This window comes from Pogonomyrmex barbatus, unplaced genomic scaffold (genome assembly GCF_055798465.1).
Source record: "Pogonomyrmex barbatus isolate J1 unplaced genomic scaffold, ASM5579846v1 scaffold20, whole genome shotgun sequence".
NCBI classification, from domain to species: domain Eukaryota; kingdom Metazoa; phylum Arthropoda; class Insecta; order Hymenoptera; family Formicidae; genus Pogonomyrmex; species Pogonomyrmex barbatus.
In genome coordinates, this window is record NW_028297117.1 from 1,728,450 (window position 1) to 1,747,665 (window position 19,216).

General features: G+C 33.0%; 1 protein-coding gene across 4 annotated transcripts in view; it reads right to left on the bottom strand.

The window, feature by feature from the left end:
* PlexA (plexin A) overlaps window positions 1–19,216 on the bottom strand; it is a 251,240-nt gene that overhangs the window by 68,570 nt on the left and 163,454 nt on the right. For all 4 annotated transcript variants that reach the window (XM_089077798.1, XM_089077795.1, XM_089077797.1 and 1 more), the window contains one exon: window positions 1,745–1,927. In XM_089077798.1, the coding sequence (XP_088933924.1) occupies window positions 1,745–1,927 (183 nt within the window). The remainder of the gene's footprint in view (window positions 1–1,744; window positions 1,928–19,216) is intronic.

Below are 19,216 nucleotides of genomic sequence, written 5' to 3' on the forward strand. Positions count from 1 at the left end.
CGTGGCGTAAAAACGTAACGTCGCGTCTACTGTAAGTGTGTAAGTGTAGATATACATACAGATATACAGACACGTACGTGTCCCCCTTCCCTGCGCTTCGATTACATGCGTTACTACTTACTAAATACTATTATCTACATTATATGAATACTATTATCTACAATAGGACGGCTAGCTATATTTATCGTTACTTTCTCTGTCGGGGACGATGACTGCCGCTCGAGATCACGAACGAGAACACATTTCCTTCCTTTCCGCAGGTAACTAATGTACGAACATATATAAAATTCTAAAAAATAAATTAGCGAGAACAATTATCGACAGCTTTCAAAGTTTCTATTCCAGAAAAGGGGAGAGAAAAAAGAGATTCAAAGAATGAACTACACTTAGAGTTAAGGAACGAGAAGTATAAATCTCTTGATAGAAAAAAAGCGTAGAAAATTCATGTCCGTGCCATGAGGATTCCCGTTCGTGATAATCCAACTAGCGATGCAGCTGTTCCTCCTGCGAAAATTTCATAGGAATTGCTTTAATGGCGATGCACGATAATGCACTATCCACCAATCTCGAATCCTGCGAGGTATACACGCGGTACAGGTTTTTCGGACAAGCCGTTGACTCTATCGTCTATCGCGAAGCCAATTAAATGGCCTATTGTAACGTTTACACGGCACGGTTGTTGTATCGTGTTTTGATTCACGAGCGTGGTAACCGTGTGGCGATCGCGATTAATTTAACGATCATGCCCTACGATGATCGAGGAAGACTTTAGTACGTACGCGGGCGTATGCTTCGACGAGATGACGTGTGCATGTACATGTGCATGCGCGACTACTGAACTTTGCCATTTGATCCTGCTTCGCCCCGTTAAGTTCAGGGTTGCTGAACTCCTTGCCTACAACGTTGAAGAGATTGAGGGAAGCAAGTAGCGTTAAGCGCGTCTCGAGCTACGTCTCACTAATCGATGACTTTATAAAGCTGATCACCTCTATTAGTTACGTAGAAATTTTCTCTATTATCACGTAATTATGTAGCAGCGCAGGTTGAAGAAATATTATTAGATAATATTTTGCAACGATTTCTATATTAAGACGAAACATTATTCTTCGCTGTAATGTTGCTCATTATGTAGTGCAGCTATCCTAAACCTGTTTCCAATATATTATATTTTCGGTAAATCTATTGGACGTTTTAGATAATTTGCCGAGAATAACGTAACCATAAGTAGTCTGATAAGTAGTCTGATCATGATCGGTAACTAGATCAAACCCTGTAAATCCTGTAGTAATCTCATTATTTAATAATTTCATTCTAAGAGCTTCTAAAACATTAATTGCAAAATATATTGCAAGATAGATAATCATAGACATGAAAGAACAAATGCACTCATCGTTTAATATATAAATATATACATACATGCATATAACAGCATCATTCATTATACTGTGCAGTATACTCTTAGTATGCTGTTTCCAATATCGTTTTTTTCATTCTTCTAGTATTAAATTTATTAGACATTTTAGATAATTTACCGAATAATAACGTAACCGCAGTTTCTATCGTGATTAGAAATTGATATCCTGTAGACTTCATCCGAATTCCGAATTTGTTATTTAATGATTTTAATGATTGTTTTCACAAAAATTATGTTTATATAACAATTTTCTTTCTATTAAGTTACAAGAGATAATTTTGATTGTCAAAAATCAATAAACCATTAAGTTAATTACTTCCGAACACTAACCTTCTTGAGATGTCCTTTATTGGTGCCAACGAAGACCACGGTGTAATCACCGGTTGAAGTGGCCGCCACAGCCGTCAAGTGAGTCTCAAATGTCAAAACTGCAGTCGCGCCCATCGGCTCTTCACCACCTAATGGCGTGTTTACATCCAGACCACAGAAATCCTCGCCAATCGTTTGCAACTTCTGTAAATAAAAAATAAACAAAATGCGATAAGTTGCATGTAAAAAATATTTGACAACAGAGAATTAATGCAAATATTCATTGTCTATTTATACTATTAATCTTAGATTCTTACGAAATCAATCATAATTTTATTGATCGATTGTAATAGACATATTTATAGAAAATTATTAACTGAATTGTTATTTATATATAAAATTGATGCCTCTCTCTGTCACGCAGAAAAGTTTAATTAATTGTAACAATAAATGTAATATATAATAACTAAACGTAATATTAATACTTTCGATTCAATAAGCATTTGTCGTTACGACAAATTATATGGAAAATATGATATTAAATAGACATATATGCGAGAAGAAAATTAATTTTCATTACACAAATTTATTTTTATAAAATATTTAATCATTACTTATATATATATATATATATATATATATATATATATATATATATATATATATTTATATAGCATATAGTTTTATACATATAGTTAAAAATTATAGTCAAAATCTGTCTTAGATAATATTTATGTTCATTTCTTTTTCGAATAAATAAGATAAATTTTCTAAATAAATAAGAAGCAAGGAAAACAAGAACATCCTATGATTGAAAATTAAAAGCTCATAATGACTAATTCATCGCTAAAGGAAATAGGCCGCAGTTGATTTTACTTGCAGATTCTTAGCCTCGTGTATTAGATTGTGCATGTATGAGAATATAAATTCATTTTCCTGCACTAATAGAAAATAGCGAAATCACTCATCTTACTGACTGCTCTACATATAAAGCGTTATCAAAATCTGAATTTTCTGCTGAGTATCTTGCCTCTTCTGTATGTTTTCTTATCAGACATGAAACTGTTATCTTTCTTCACAATTAGAATAAAACATTTGTCATGCCATTATTATACATTTCACATATACTGGTATAAATTTGTAATACAATAATAATATATCATTAAATCAATATTTTTAAAGTTAAATGTGTCACATGAAAAATACTTATATTTAATTTTTAAAACACAATAAAAGTTCCACTAGGATCTAAAAATATATGAACATTTTATATATGTCCAAGCATTAATACATTAATTATTAAAATTGTAATATATTACTAAAAATTTTGTAATAAAATATTAAAGAGACAGAAAAAAAAAGAGAGGAAATCGTTGAAAATAATACATTGTGATAAAATAAAATATTTTTTGAACAATAACATAAAAACTATAAAAAATGCTGAATTTAAAAATACTTGATTTTATAAAATAAATAAAATGTTTAATTATATTTGTAACATCATTATTATTTGTAACAAAGAAAAAATTATTGTTATACCTAAAAGTATGAAACTCTCGTTCAGTCGTTTCGAAAAAATTATTGTTATACCTAAAAGTATGAAACTCTCGTTCAGTCATTTCGAGTCGATTGTCTCGAAAGATTATACGGAAAAGAGTAACCTGTGTGGTACGAATCTCGGTGGACATAGAATCGAGGGAGTGATTTCGACGTTCGTTCGACGTTCGTTCGGAACGCGCTTCCTTTTTCCGGTGGAAAAGCGATGTAGGTTAGCGAAGCGCGAAACCGGGAAAAATATCCGCAGCTAAAATATCGTGGCGAGACGGGCCGCGATAAATTATTGCAACACCGACGATTAATTCTTGCCGGACCGGCGATTAATCGCATCCTACGACACAGAGATGCGATATTTTATTGCTCTTTACCGAACGTTTCTTTTCCTCCTTCATGAAACACTTAAAAGCGCGACGCATACGGAGATCGCAAATAAATCTGCATTATTCAATCAAGCCTGGCGATTAAAAGCCGCTGGAGCTTAACAATCACGTATAATAAATACTAGGCATATTCAGATGGAATTTCATTATTTCTTTGTACATATATCTAGTTATAGCTTATACATTATAATTATGTATACTACTTAACAGAAAAGTCAATTAATAATAGAGAAAGTGAGAAAAGATTTTTATTTTTGGAGCCTTTAATCACAGCTAAAGATTTGTAAGATCGTTAATCGTTAATTGCAGTATATTTTCTTTTTGTGCGAATGACATCTATGTTCAAAATTATTGATTTGTGCATTGTGCATTCTTTCTTAAAATGCACTTTGAAGATATTCGCCTTTCGCGACAACTACGAGGATTGCACAGTCGACAGGTAGTCAACAGATAGAACGATCTGCTATCTCGGCGTGTCATGCGCGCGTATACAAAGGCGTATGTATTCACATCAGCGTACAAACCAGCCAACTCGTTCGCAGCAAGAGCATCATACGAAGTCGGCTTTATTTGCATTCCGGGGTCGGTTTCACCATCCCGCCGTGCATATACGCACGCACACGCACACACCGCGGGCGAACAATTATTTGCATTCCCGCTGCTAATACGACGGTGCGAAAGGGCGTCGCGGCGCATTCTCGCTGCGGTCGTCCTCGCGGCGACGGCAACAATTACGGAAAATCAGCGACGATGGTACGTCCTTGCGCGAAACCGCGCCTAAGGCTGCATCCATATATATATATATATATATATATATATATATGCAATCTAATTTAATCACGCAAACATTCACGAACAAAATGTAAATCGTAATTTAAGTTAAAATAATTTTGTTCTTCTCGTATAAGTCAAAGTTAACGTAATAGATTATTAAAATATTAAACGTATCAATATATTAATAATTTCAACACGCTAGATGAGATTTATATTCAAGTTACGCAATTTGAAAGTATAAAGATTGCAAAAGATAAATAAATTCACCATAGTCCGAGTGTACATTTGTATACTTATATTTGCATTGTCATGTACAGAAATCAGATATAAAAAAATTAAATCGTCAAAAAATTTAAATAACAGTGATTTAATCAATTATACAGGAATACGCGAAAATAGGAATGAATATTTGTTAATAGTAATTCGAGTGGAACTCTTTAAGCGTGCGTGCAGCAATTTGCATATTTAATGAGGAGCGCAACTATGCACCGTTTCTCACTAATTTTAATTCCGGTGTAAAAAGATGTTAATGCGTGACATTAATATTCAACCTTAAATATTCGTGCGAGAGACTTCGAGTTTGTTGGATTTACTCTTTATATTTTTCATGCAAAGGACGAGACTTAAAAAATTCATAGTATGCAAAATTTCGCCTCGGTTTTTAATATCTCAGGTACAAAGCCGCTATGTCAATGCTTTGACACACTTGATATTCATATGTTATCTGGCGAAAAACCTCGAGTATGAATTATTCCAATACGATGGAATGAAGAGGTGCTCGAGATTTCTTCTATCCTGGCTCGTCCTTCGTCATTTAATTTGAGATAAAAGAGAATAAATAGCTAACCCACTTGCGCGAATGAACCTATCGTTTATCAACAGGCCAAAAATGAAATAATCAATGTTCGGCCGTAGCAATACGATTGAATGATTTTAATGACGGTCAAATCGACAGTAACTAATATCAGGATCAAAAGATGCATCGCTAGATTGCGACAGATTTACTGATATAGATGTAATGTGATACACATAGAATGTGGCACATATAGATACAACCTGGACAACTAATGTCAATAGAACTAATTATCGATCCCGTAATGCTTTGATCCAAGATATATGGATATCTATATTCAATAAGCAAAGTCAATATATGTATGGAGATAACTTAGAGATAGAAATTCCGTGTTTTACTTCTCTGTTCTTTTTTTTTTTTTTACATTTAAAACGTGTTTTCCATTGACTGATACCAGTGAGCAATAAAAAAGCGCGCCCACGGATGTTATTACAACGCACAATCATTCTCGAAAACGTAAACATATTTTGCACGCACACGCCATTCTGTCATTCTGATAAAATGTTTTCCAACAAAAAAACTTCGAAACATTCATATCTGTTGTAATCTGATAAAAAGACCACACACACAAACACACACACACACACACACACACACACACACACGCGCGCGCGCGCGCGCGCGCGCGCGCATAGTAGTTTTGTTTTAGAAACGTTCTTGCTATTGAATCCCAGAAACAGATTGTTACCGGATTCTGTAAATATCTATTAAAATTAAACTAACTAAAACTTTTTTAAATTTTTTATTGTCTTATGTTAAAAAGAATTTTCAATACTTTAATTAAATCATGTAAATATTTTTCCCATACGAACTGAAGATTCAAGATGAAAGAAATAATTAAGAACAAAGAAGTTTACCGCTCAATATTAAAAATTCAACAATGATTTAAATTGTTAAACATACATTGTCTAGTTGTCAATTAAAACATTAGAGTTAACTAACATGACAAAAGTTTGGAGAATTCGACATGTGAGTAAACGCGAATCGGTACCTCGAACAGTTTCTGACAAATCTCACCGTCATGCAATAAAAGCGTCGGCTGGGCGCTAATCTCATCCGATAGCAAAATCGAATGAGAGCCCCGCAATTTTCGAAAATATGAAAATGTCGACGGACAGGCAATGAAATCGCAAGCGCGCGCGCTCGTGCGCCATATTTCGCCGTTCGGCAATCCGATTAAGGAGGACAATCCGTTCTCTCTACCGTCGCAGCAATTTTTCGCGTCGTCGCCGAGTTCCCGCCGAAATCTCATTTTCCGGAAAAAAAAAAAAAAAAAAAAAAAACCGCTCCTCGTCGATTTACCCGTCGTGTCGATCTGCGAACGACGACGGACGGCGCGATTTCGAGAATGTCGAGAGCACGGCACGATCGCCGCATTTTCTCTTCTTCGATCCTCCCCTCGTCGTCTATTCCACCTTGGTTTCCCTTCGAGCCTTCACCTCTCTTCCATCTTGGTTTTCCGCCAATAATTTCGACTTTCGTGCACGACACTGCACCTTGCTGTCGTCACCTGACGATATTTCTCAAGGCGTACGTGACACGAAGGTCTTTTGGTAACATAAATCGACGCCACCGCCGATATGTGAGACAAATATTTCCATCTCGTTGGTTACTATATTCATTTTATTTGAATATGTTGATTTAGTGCAGACAAATTGCAATTTTAACTTATTTCGATAAATTTTTCAATAAATCTCACATCTAAACGCATGAAAATAACATATTGCATTATTAAACACAATTATAACAGAAGAGGATATTTTTATAACACGTGTATATATATATATATAAATATATATATATATATATAAAATTCAAAATTTTACACACATATACATATACATATATCTATATGCGTTCACTTACAATATGTAATCAAACTCCTAATGGAGTTCACGTCATATATATATATATATATATATATATATATAATTTAAATATTTATAACAAATGCATCATTAGCTTTTCAAGAAAACCTAAAAATACCGAAAAAAGATGAAATACCGAAAGTTTTCATATAGAGATAATGAATAAATATAGAAATAATGAATATTTGATATGACGGAATTTGCGCACCCTTATAAATAAATAATTGGGCTACGATCGAAAGAAAAAGCGCACTCTCATGAACATTTCATCATTTACGGAGAGGCGTTGCTCATAACTCAACAATTATTCATGTAGCCATCAACGCTGCAAAGGAATGCATCATATGGAGCGCCGGCACAAATTTCCCCAATTAACCCTACTCGGTGCATGTTTCGCGTAATTCGTAATAACATGTATATCACGATCGGCCCGCGCGTCGCGGTTGCAATATGTTAAGTTTTCAGAGCGAATAACCGGACGAGATAACCGGACAATAAGCCCCGCATAATCCGCGGAAAAATACGGACAACGCTAAATTACCATACTACCGTGAATTCGTCGTCGCAAACGTATGCGATATCGGCGAAACGATCTTAACGACGTTATGTGTCGCGATGTGCAACGATGTGCGACCACCGCGTATTTTTGCATTCGTCGCCGAACATTCTACGATGTTTCCTACAGCAAGATCTCTTTTTCGGGGGTGATACTAAGCGAGTGATTTAGGAGAACAGCCGGAGGCAGAGCGGACGCCAGTGGCCGCCGACAAAATGGCGAACGCGTATCGAGTTATTGGGCCACTTATCGCGAGTGCTTCTCGATCCGCGGCGAAAGTCCAGCAAAATCGTTTCAGCACGATTGTTTTTCTATTGGATTTTGTGTTACACTGTGCTGTATATATATCTCTCTCGATGCAGCGTCACAAAACGCGCGAAATTTCTTTTACAACGAAACGGATTTAATTGAATTTCTTTTTAATACAGATGCAATATTGCGAAAATCTTTCGCAACGATATTAATAGCCTTTGTTCATAAATTTAATATACTTATCGGAATAAAAATAGATGGAATATATAACTTTCAAATGTATTCTTTCATTTGGGGTTTTCAGATGTGCACTGAATGGAATACAAACTTACAATTAGATTCGCGCTTTTTATTAGTTGAGCTTTTTATTAGTTGCGCTTATTATGTTTACGAAACAAAATGCATTCAATATTAATTAAAATATTATAAATTGTTCCATCAAATTTTTTATGACAAACTTGCTTTCTAATACAATTAGAAAAATATTTCTATCTGCTCGTTTTATTTTATTTTATTTTATTTTTAAAATGTATTTAATTGAACAGAAATAACTGCAGAACTTCGTCAAGTTTACAGAACATTTGTGCATTGCAATAATAAGTATCTCTCATTCACATGATAATATTGAATCCATTTTAAACAAATAATATTGAGTTAATTTTCACAAAATCAAAATAATAATAATAATAATTTAAGACACAGAATTTTAATTTAATTGTTTAAAAAAATAAGAAAATGATAAGTTATAAAAATATCAAAAGTAATTTCACAAGATTTCAAAAAGATATTGAAGATGGGAATCCCTCGAAAATGCTTTCTTTCAGATTAAATTTGCAGCACCTGTCATTGACATTCTCAAATAGTGAGTTATCGACAAAATACAAATGAAATAAGACGGATCTATTCTTGCGGACATAATTTTCGCTCGACACAATTTGTTTCATATTCTTTTCTTCAGTCTACTTCAATGATCTTGTTTTTATCAATATGGGAAATTGATTCGCTTTGATGTTATCTTGTTCAATGGAATAAAACAGAAACAAAGATCTTTCCATCAGTGATTAAATTGTATCTTGATATTTGTTCTCTTGCGTTATTACATCTTTCATTTATTTGAGGAAAATGATTACCAGAAAGAATATCCTTTTCTCTTAACGTAATTAAAACCAGACTTTCTATAATATTAATTAGTCTCTATGCAATTTTACTCTTAAGAAAAACTATTATGACACATAATCTTGATATGTTTACTAAAGATAAATTTCAATCTCTTATTATGCAAAGCAAATCTACGGTTTTTCAACGTTATGTTTTTACATTGCTTTCATATGATTTTGTCGTATATAAAAGAATATTGGACAGTTTTCTTTTAGCATGGGATTATTATTATGATAAATATAGAAAATAAACTATATGTGGGTGTTCATATAAAGATTTCATAGTAATAGATGGAAAATAATTGTTTTAAATAAAGAGTTTTGATTGATACAGGAACAGTTTTTATTTTTTACACTACAAACTTTGTAAAAAAATTGTAACGAGGAAAATTAATTGCCAGTGAGGCTGTTAAGATTTCCCCTCTTCAGAAGAAAAGACTCTCACGCAAAAAAATTGAAATGCGAATTCCGCAAATATCGCACACAATGAGATAAAAAAGTTGACTAGCATGCACCAAATTGGAAAGAGTATTGCTATTATCGTTCGGATTCTAGAAATAAAACTCGATCTAGACACGGAATTTTATCGTCGCCAGAAAAGCTCCTTCGATCAGTTCACTAATCGGCTAATTTTCAAATTGCAGAGATGATGGTCGCATCAGCTTTTGTAATTAGTGGCTCCGAAAATTCTCTTGCTTTTGTGCATAATCTATGTGGCACTGATACTTGTGACGGATCGGTTATCAATATGTCACATGGTAATATTATGCATGCTTATCTAGTTGTCTTGATAATTAACGAGATGATCGTTGTTGATGACGTTGTTATTATTATCATTTGTAAAGTTAAGACTACGGTTTTTACAGGTGAAAAAAGTGGGTCGAAGATCGACTAAATATAGCCTTCAATGAATTTGTGCCAATTATTGGAATTTCTAGAAGTTTCTAAATATATTATATGGCCTATGAAGTCCCCCCTACTCCCACATCCTCCGCTTCTGTGCTCAACTTTGCGTTTTTCTTGGAAAATTATAATGCGCATTTCTTTTCTAGCGATTAATTAGCTGCCACGATGCGTCTCGAAGAATGATTTTTATATATATAAAAAATTAAAAATAGCTATACAAAAAGCTATACAAAAAGGGAGCAAATAATATTCAATAATTAAAAGAATAATAATTTTTTAATTTAAATTTTTATATTAATGTGTAAAAAATCCATATTTCAACGGTATCTCTAAACACGAGCGTTTAATTTTTTTTTATAAAATCCATTCACATAATCCAAACAATTGTTAAATAACGTTCAAAACAAAATTTAATTTAACTAAGAACTAATACTTTTAGCAATCAAAAATCAAATATTCTTAACTACATCTTTTCTGTAATATTAATAATTGATTTTAATGCATTAAATTCAATTCACTCATTGTTCTTACATATTTTTCCAGATAATAGGTTTGTAAAAAGCAAATTGACATTTGTCAGAAATATTATAAAATAAAAAATTTAACAGATTTTGGGAAAGAGTTGATTAATTTTTATTCAGACAATTAATTTCATTCCGCTTCTTCCTTACTTGGGTCATAAATAAGATGATAATTTTCATGTTCCTCTCTCACGTAAATTGCTGAGCGTTTATAAGAGCGATACTGTTCGAAAATACGAGCTGGTTTCTAACGCATCATCGGCGAAACGTGGGCGGACGAGACCCTCGGATTATAAACTTCTGAAAGAAAGAAGGCGTGGTTTTATAACGATTTATTGCACGCGGCCGTAATAGCGTGTAACGAGTCGGAAGTGGATGCTTTTACTGCTTTTCCGTACGAAAAAAAAAAAACAAAAAAAAAACAAAAAAAACAAAAAAAAAATAAAAAAAAAACATGCACGCACGTTCAGGCGAACGGCGCGCGCGCTGTTTCGCAGCGAAACGGGCAATTTTGTTTCGGTTACCGGTTTGCGCAGAGTACTTCGCCTCTAATATGAGACAGTTAGGAGAATATATACGCCTTATATAGCCCTAGCCAGGTCGTTTCACGAGTGTTACTTCGATGTGAAATTCCACACGCAATACTTCGTAAAGTGAATCAAATAAGAGGCATGATCTTTCTCGACGCGAGAAACCAAGGCACTTTTTCCCAATAGATGTCGGAAGAAAAGGTCACTTGAAATTTAGAATCCGAGTGAGTTTTCAAGGTAAAGATTGAAAAGTTGGATTCATAAAGGATGTAATATTAACACAAAACTCGTTTTGAAACACATCTTAAGTTCGTTATAATGCAATTATATTGCAAAATATTATAACAAACTTAAGACGTATGTTTCAAAAGGAGTTTTGTGTTAATATTATATCGTGTTAATATTTATGAGTCCAACTTTTCAATCTTTACCTTGAAAACTCACTCGGATTCTACATTTCAAATGACCTATATATATATATTTAACAATAAACCTAGCTAAATTTAAACCAGTTGTTAAACAGTTTCTAGCTAATTTTCTACGATAAAAAAAATGATAAATTCAAAAAAATTAAATTTAAACAAAAAACAATGACTTTGTATATTTGCATAAAAATTATTTTATTTTAAATTTTAAATAATAACAATTCTGGATATAGAAATTATAATATTAGTAATTTTGTAACGTCTCTTTGTCGCCACGAAGTGTAAGGCTGGAAGGAATTTTTCCTGAAATCTCTAGGGAGCAATCTTAGCGTGAGTGTGGGTAACATATGTTAATTATCTTATTTGTATAATTTTGGCATCAAGCAGAACAACAACAATAAACATCTTCAAAGGAATTTAGATGTTAACAAGATCCGGAGAGAAGAGAAAAAGAAAGAGAAAGCGAAACCAAGGAGCAACAGTTTTGGACGATCAAAGGACCGCGCACGCCCGGGCAATTAGCGAAGGCCATCACACCAAATTCCGACACCCATGGAAACCACCATGGAAACTCAGTCATCTAGGTCGCTACAGTCTTTGGATCCTCAATCTGTTGAGAGAAAACTCGAGCCTCACAAGAGACTGCGAAGAGTTCACCCGAGAAAGCGAAAGCACCGAGCCATGGCCAAAGTGTCCAACTGTCGCAGCTTCGTCCTGGTAAAACTCTTGTTGGATTTGTTGGTTTCGGCATCGAACAGGCCGAAGTGTCATCAGTGTGTGTTTGTGCCACCTTTTGCGTTGAACTTTGTGTATCGTAGCGTGACGATTCGCATTATTTCTTATTATAGTTTTTGAAGTATCTGGAAGATTTGTTACTGATGACATTATATTCTCCTCAAACACACCTGTTTCGACGGCCATCCTCTCTCGATCCTTCGACAAGCGTGACCACCCGAGCTTATCGCTCATCTCGATTATTTCGAGTCGCCCGCGCTCGCGCTGCCGCTATATTGTCCATCTGTGGTAACACAATGTCTGGTAATTTATCACGTCTCGTTCTTACAACCTCAGTTTCATCTTAAATGGGCAAATTCATCATCAAAAAAATTATTATTTATTGTCATTCGTATATAATTCATAATGGTTTCTTTCAACGAAATCAAAGGGTCTAAATTATGAATTATGTATAAACTGCCGTTAGTTTGACGTTATTATTTATGACAACGAGCAATTCACTGTATTTATTTTATTTTCATTAATATAATATATTATGTATTATAATGTTATCTAAAATAAGTTCATTGTTAACCATAGTTAACCGATCTATTGTTAACCATAATAATATATAATATATTATGTTATTATATTATATATTATTGTTATTTCAAATAAATCCATTGTTAATTGGTATACTTTGTGAAACAAACGGGAGCGGAGAAGAGATCATGCGAGGGACCAATCAGCTCACCTAACAGTACAAGGATAGGATGTAAGGCAAAAAATGAATTTGTGAAGAAATGGCTGGAGGCGAGGCGAAATAAAACTGAAGGAAACTGTTCACACGAAATATAATAATTAATAACGAATTTATTATAGAAACGGTAACACGGTAATATCGAAAATTTACTAAAAATGTATAAAAAAAAAGAAACAATAAAAGAAATAAACTGCTAGTAGTCGTGAACGATAGCTTAACGCGAAGAAAAGCGAAGGTTGGACAAATGAGAAGCTACAAATTATCGAAGAAAAGACAGGCGCGGATAGACAATATAGTGGAGGCGAATCAAACAGACATCTGAAAGTTGTGCTTCGGCAATTTTCTTCATTGGGCGCCGAAATCAAACACGCTCGATTTCACTCCGATATTCTGGCGTGTGCGATCCTACTGTGGCCCTTTAATTTGATCTAGGATTCTCAAATCTATATATAGACAATATAGGCGATATATACTATATATATATTATATATACTATATATATATTCGCCTACAAAAATCTATAATATACGTAATGTATATATTATAGGATTTTCGCATGCAATATTTTTTGAGACTAAAGTGCGATAATGGTTTCTCGCTTTTTCATTCTTGTCTTCTCTCTGACAAGACTCTGCTGCAGACATCCCTTGTTGTTCTGATTTCGCACGAAATTCCAAAATCATATATAAAAATTATAATTAAACTATTGCTCTCAGCTATTATTAAGCTGTTGGACATTTCAGAAAAGCTCCTTCGTGCAACCAGATCTTTATTGGGCGCAAATCCGCACCTTATGTCGGCAGAGGGATGCTGTCCCAATGCAGCGGAACTGCAATGTCACAAACTACACAATATCTTTAGAAAAGATTGAGGTCAATTTGGTTCGAGCAAATATTATCAGCGATTTTATATTGAGCGAAGCTATAATCAGCTTGGTCGGGAATGCGATCCAGGTATCAGTATCGAGTTGCTCATAACTGAAAATGTTCCAACGAAAAGCGCAAAACGACGTACGGAACGTGTTCGATATCGTCTGCGGCTATTTCGTTGTGGTTTCAATCTCGTGCGCCAGATATTTGGCCGCGTACTCGCCATATCTAGAATGTTTGTGATACTCGTGACTTCAAAAACGCTGAATGTACATTCGATTAATTTTAAAGAGCCATCCTAATGAGTAGTTATTTGAGCGTTTAAGATATGTCACAAAAATTGTTGGATGAGTTATATCTTTCACGTTTATTTGCACGTTTTAACAAAAAACGCACTTTTGCAATATTTTATACATTATTTAAATTATTAATGTTATCATTAAATATGAAATTATGAAATATTAATTAATTAAAATTGCACTTTACTTATGTTTCAATGCATTTTTAATTATCGTAACGTATCCCAGCAATAATTTCAATAGCATCATGTAACACATTATACGAAATTAATCAAAAGTTGCATAGTTATATATTTTTAATTAGCAAATTTTATTCAATTTAATAATTGTTAATTTTTATCGTAATTTCTACACTTAGCCAATATTCTCTCGTAATTGCAAATTTTTGAATAACATTTTGATTTGCTGTTAATAAAAAAAACAGGGCAATTTCTTAATGTTAAATAAATATCAAAATTTCTCATTAAATAAAAACAATTAAACTAAACTTACTTTAAAATTATATAGAAAATAAAATATTATTATTTATTTGTAATTATGAGTTCCAATTCATTGAGATTATTCAATCACAGAAACTTAGGAAAGTTTCGCCCAAGCTTGTGCTACTTCTCGATCAATTACGTAACATAACATTAATTTTTGTACAATAATTTAGATATTAATAAATTGTTTTCATATCTCAGAAACTTGCTTCATCCGTTGATTCCTGGAATATTGTCTACATCCAATTGCATTTACGATATTGGTAACGCATACCAATGTATGTTTCGTCGTTATATCGTTACATCGTCGCCGCGTTTACTCTGCAAGCGATACAGAAATCGCTCGTCGCGATCAGTATATCTACGATTTAATTAATGCAACGACAGTTGCGAACAACGTTGAACTCACTGTGTAATAACGATCTATCCGATTGCTAAATTCTGACTCCGTCCAATGCTCATCCAGTACATAACAATTATATTCTAGTGCGCTTCCGTTTGCCAGATAAAGAAACTGATGCACAATGTACTTCTCGATGCACCCAAAGCATTTTCTTCTCGTCCTTTGAGAGTAACGTGACTCGAATTTGAAAGGTCGTTGTTTTTACTGCTGTAAGAATAGCTCAGCATTCACGAAGTCATTTTTGTGCTGTATTTTCGTTCTTGGAAATTCACGATATCATATTCAAAGAATAAAAATGTCAAAATAAGTAATGTCAAGTAAGTCTTATTTAAGATTTACTTACTATTGAGAGAGAAAGAGAGAGAGAGAGAGAGAGAGAGAGAGAGAGAGAGAGAGAATCATCATAAACACAAGAAATATCCAACTTCAATATTAATATTAACTATCTTTATTATCTATACCTTCTTTCCAATATCTTTTTTTCTCAATCTCAAATTCTATGAATAAAACAAAAAAGTAAAAAGATATTTATCTTTTCCTTGAAATTTACAATTAGTCATGATAATTCAAATTTTATCAAATTTATAAGATTTAGAATCAGAAAGAACATTCGCGAATATTTTCTTATAAACGCCAATGGATATATCCATTACTAGTTATGAGGCAACAATCACAAATTTTTCTCTCGAAACTTTCAAGAAAAAAGAAGAGTATTAAGCAACGATCTGTCTAGATAGGTAGATCGTGTATATTTAGATAGACAGATATCGCAGGGGGCTGTATAAGCGAGAAACGGCAGCGTAAAACGGGGGGGTGCGTTTCGCAGTAGCGAGATTCACGTAGAAAATCGCGCTACCCTCGGATTTTCATTGTCGTATTTCCCCCCCGACGACCGTCTCCCTCCCCTAGACGATGCCGCAATACCCGCTCTGCCGGAATGCTACCGAGGACAGCTGCCATCCCTCGTTCCATTGCGGGATCCCGACTGGTAAGTTACCGCGGCGCACAGGGTAAACTTACCAATGGCATCCGAGTGGACGCCATCCTTGGTCACGTTTCCGCTCACGGTCTCGCCATTTGTTTGAAATCGCATAACGCTTACACGAGCCACCATTACCACCATCGCTGTTGCCGCCGCTGTTTCCTTCTTCCCACTCGATTTCCCACTCTGTTTGTTTCAACCCTTCTCGCTATTCCTTATCTCGCGTCCCCTCGCGTTCCCTCGCCTGCGCAAACTCTTTTCTGAAGGACGTTGCCCTTTCCATTTTTGCGTTTTTTTTTTTTTCTTTATTTCGCGGCTAAAGGAAAACATGTTCGACAACCCGTCGACAGATGTCAAAGGTAATTTGCGAGGCAATGTTGTAGTTGAAGAATGTTGTACTTTTGGATATTTATATGCTGAAGAATTTTAAGAATATCAATTTAAAAAGAAGTAAAAAAGAAAATTTTTTGATATTAACAAAATAAAATTATATCGTGTTAATTAATTAAATAACGTAACATTGTTAAATATTATGTTTCTCTTAAAGATACGCAAAAAGAGTAAAAATAATAAAAGCAAAAAAATCAAAAGTAAAAATTTAATTTAAAATTTGTTGCAAGCTTAGGAAAGTATATCAATTCAATAGGTTTATTCATAATATCTCCATTGTTAATTTCATCAGTCCCAGATATTCCTATGCTATACAACCGCTAATGAATATTTCTGCCACTAAATTTATTAGTGGTTGCGGCGAAAGTGGAGACAAAAGCGACTGACGTAGCATCTCGAAGAGACCTCACAAACATTTCATCAACGTAGAACCAAGAAGTATAATTGGCTTAATTCGCATCTACGGTCACGAGGAACTCCGACATTTAAATATGCTTAGTTACCCACTGTTATTAAGTTTCCGTTGTATTTGATTTAAGTTTCATCAGTTTTCTTCAAAACTCAGCGAATTTAAGCATTGTATTTTATATCAATTTTTATTATTATTCTAATAAGTAATAAATAAAAGATAAATATATTAAATACATTACATAATTAGACATAATGTTGTACAAAATATATTTAATGTAATGTAAAAAAATAAATATATATAGTAATTATTTTATACAATAATTCTCGCTTTATACAACATAATAGCCAATACTCTTCGACATTTTACAATACTTAATTAATTATAAATAAATTTTCATTTAAACTATATTATACCTTTTTATAACTTTATAATAATCATTTTATGAGACTAACCTATCATTCATTTTAATTTAACATTAAACTGCTTCAAAATTTTTTTTAACTTTTAATTTCATGTGCAATGATCCAAGTATACATATGTGCGAAACACAGAACTGCAAAAATACACCCTTGACTCCGTGTCCTTTTCCGGTTTCCAGCGGTAATTAATTAGCGTAATGATTCGTCCGCGTAAACATTCGTTTCGTTTGCCTCTAACGAGTAGAGTTTCGTAAAGTTTTGCCAACCCTTGTAATGTTGCTGATATTGCTCTACCGACCATCCGCTCTATCTTGCTCTCTTTTCCCTCCTTCATTCGTATCGCAATTTTAATGAGCAACAAACTATGCAAACATACGCATTAAGTAGAATTTTGCGTTTGTGCAGTAATGACGTTATCAAAGCTTGCGCGTAACGGGGCTATTCCATATGCAATTAATAAAAAAAAAAAATGTCATTTATCTGTTATAGATATTTAAAATAAGTAAGTTCAAGTTGAAATCTTGATTACAAGATAGCATTCATTTTCTATTGAATTATTAACATAACATTAATGTCGTAATTGTGTTAATTTAACATATTCATATTTTTTTTTTTTTTATTTAAGTGAACCGTTTTGAAATATGTGATACGTGACAAATTTCTTTATTGTGTATTATTTATGCTTTAAAATTATATAATTTCAAATTTAATCTTAATTTAATTAATTATTAATTTGATTAATTGCGTAATTTTCATCACAATTTTCATCTTCATTATAGGAATCTTCAGTAGAAATATTTCGCGCGCACGTATATGTATGTATGAGTATATATGTGTGTGTCGTTATAAATTATTACTTTCTTGTGTGTACGTGTCTTTTAGGTCACGGAGCTACTTAGCAGATTGAAGAGGCAAGACGACGATACTTTTTGCGATATACCAACCAATTGCTTTCGCAAATTGCTTTTCGATGTCACATGAACATCGTAGAAGAGTCATGCTAATATACGTAAATCGATGCTCATCGATGAACATCGTACCAACTAGCGATCTTATCGAGATGAAACAGCTCAAGAATTTCATTAATTTGAACAAGTGCATTGTATCATCGGATTGCTATATTTTATGATATAAATTGTACACGGAAGAATTGTTAAAGAACTAATAAATTGAATCTTCGATTAAAATCAAATAGAAGAAACTTAAGATTAAGATTATAGAGATAATTTTCACACGAAATAGATCTGCTGCAAAAGTTTAGTTATATTTGGTAAATGTTCAACGCGATCGTTTCAAAAATGATTTATGTCCTTAGTATTTTTACAGATGTATCGATAACTTAGAATAATGGTCAAGCTTTTCTATATCAAAATGTTACCAGAATTTTTATATTCCAAAATGTCAATCCAAATCTCCAAAATGTACTCAATGATAGATTTGAGAGATAAATTACGCAAAATCCTCGATCGATTACCCTTCGAGATGAACCAATTTTCGCTGCTTACCCATACCCTTAAATATCGTTTGAATTATTCATCTAATGTACGTGTAACTTCAGAATATCTCGTGTTATTCATCGTATAAGCTTGTCCCACTTTAATATGCAAAACATATTTCCCATCAGAAAATCAACAAATCAATAAATCTGATTAATATTGATTATAAAATCGAAATCATAAAATATAAAAAAAAAGATAAAGTATATTAAAGAGTAAATATTTTTTTTACAATTGAGATGTTAATTTTTGTAATTACATTTATAACACACTAAAAATAAAATTTTTTTTTAATACATCATAAATTAACAATATCAAATTATTTTAACATGTATTGATGTCATTATAAATTCAATCTCTGTTTAAATAATTACTGATTATAATGCACATTTATTTTATTTTTCAATTAATACAAATTTTAAAAATATAAATTTTCATAAACTTTATACAATATGTTAAATAATTAAAACTAAATATATTTTTGA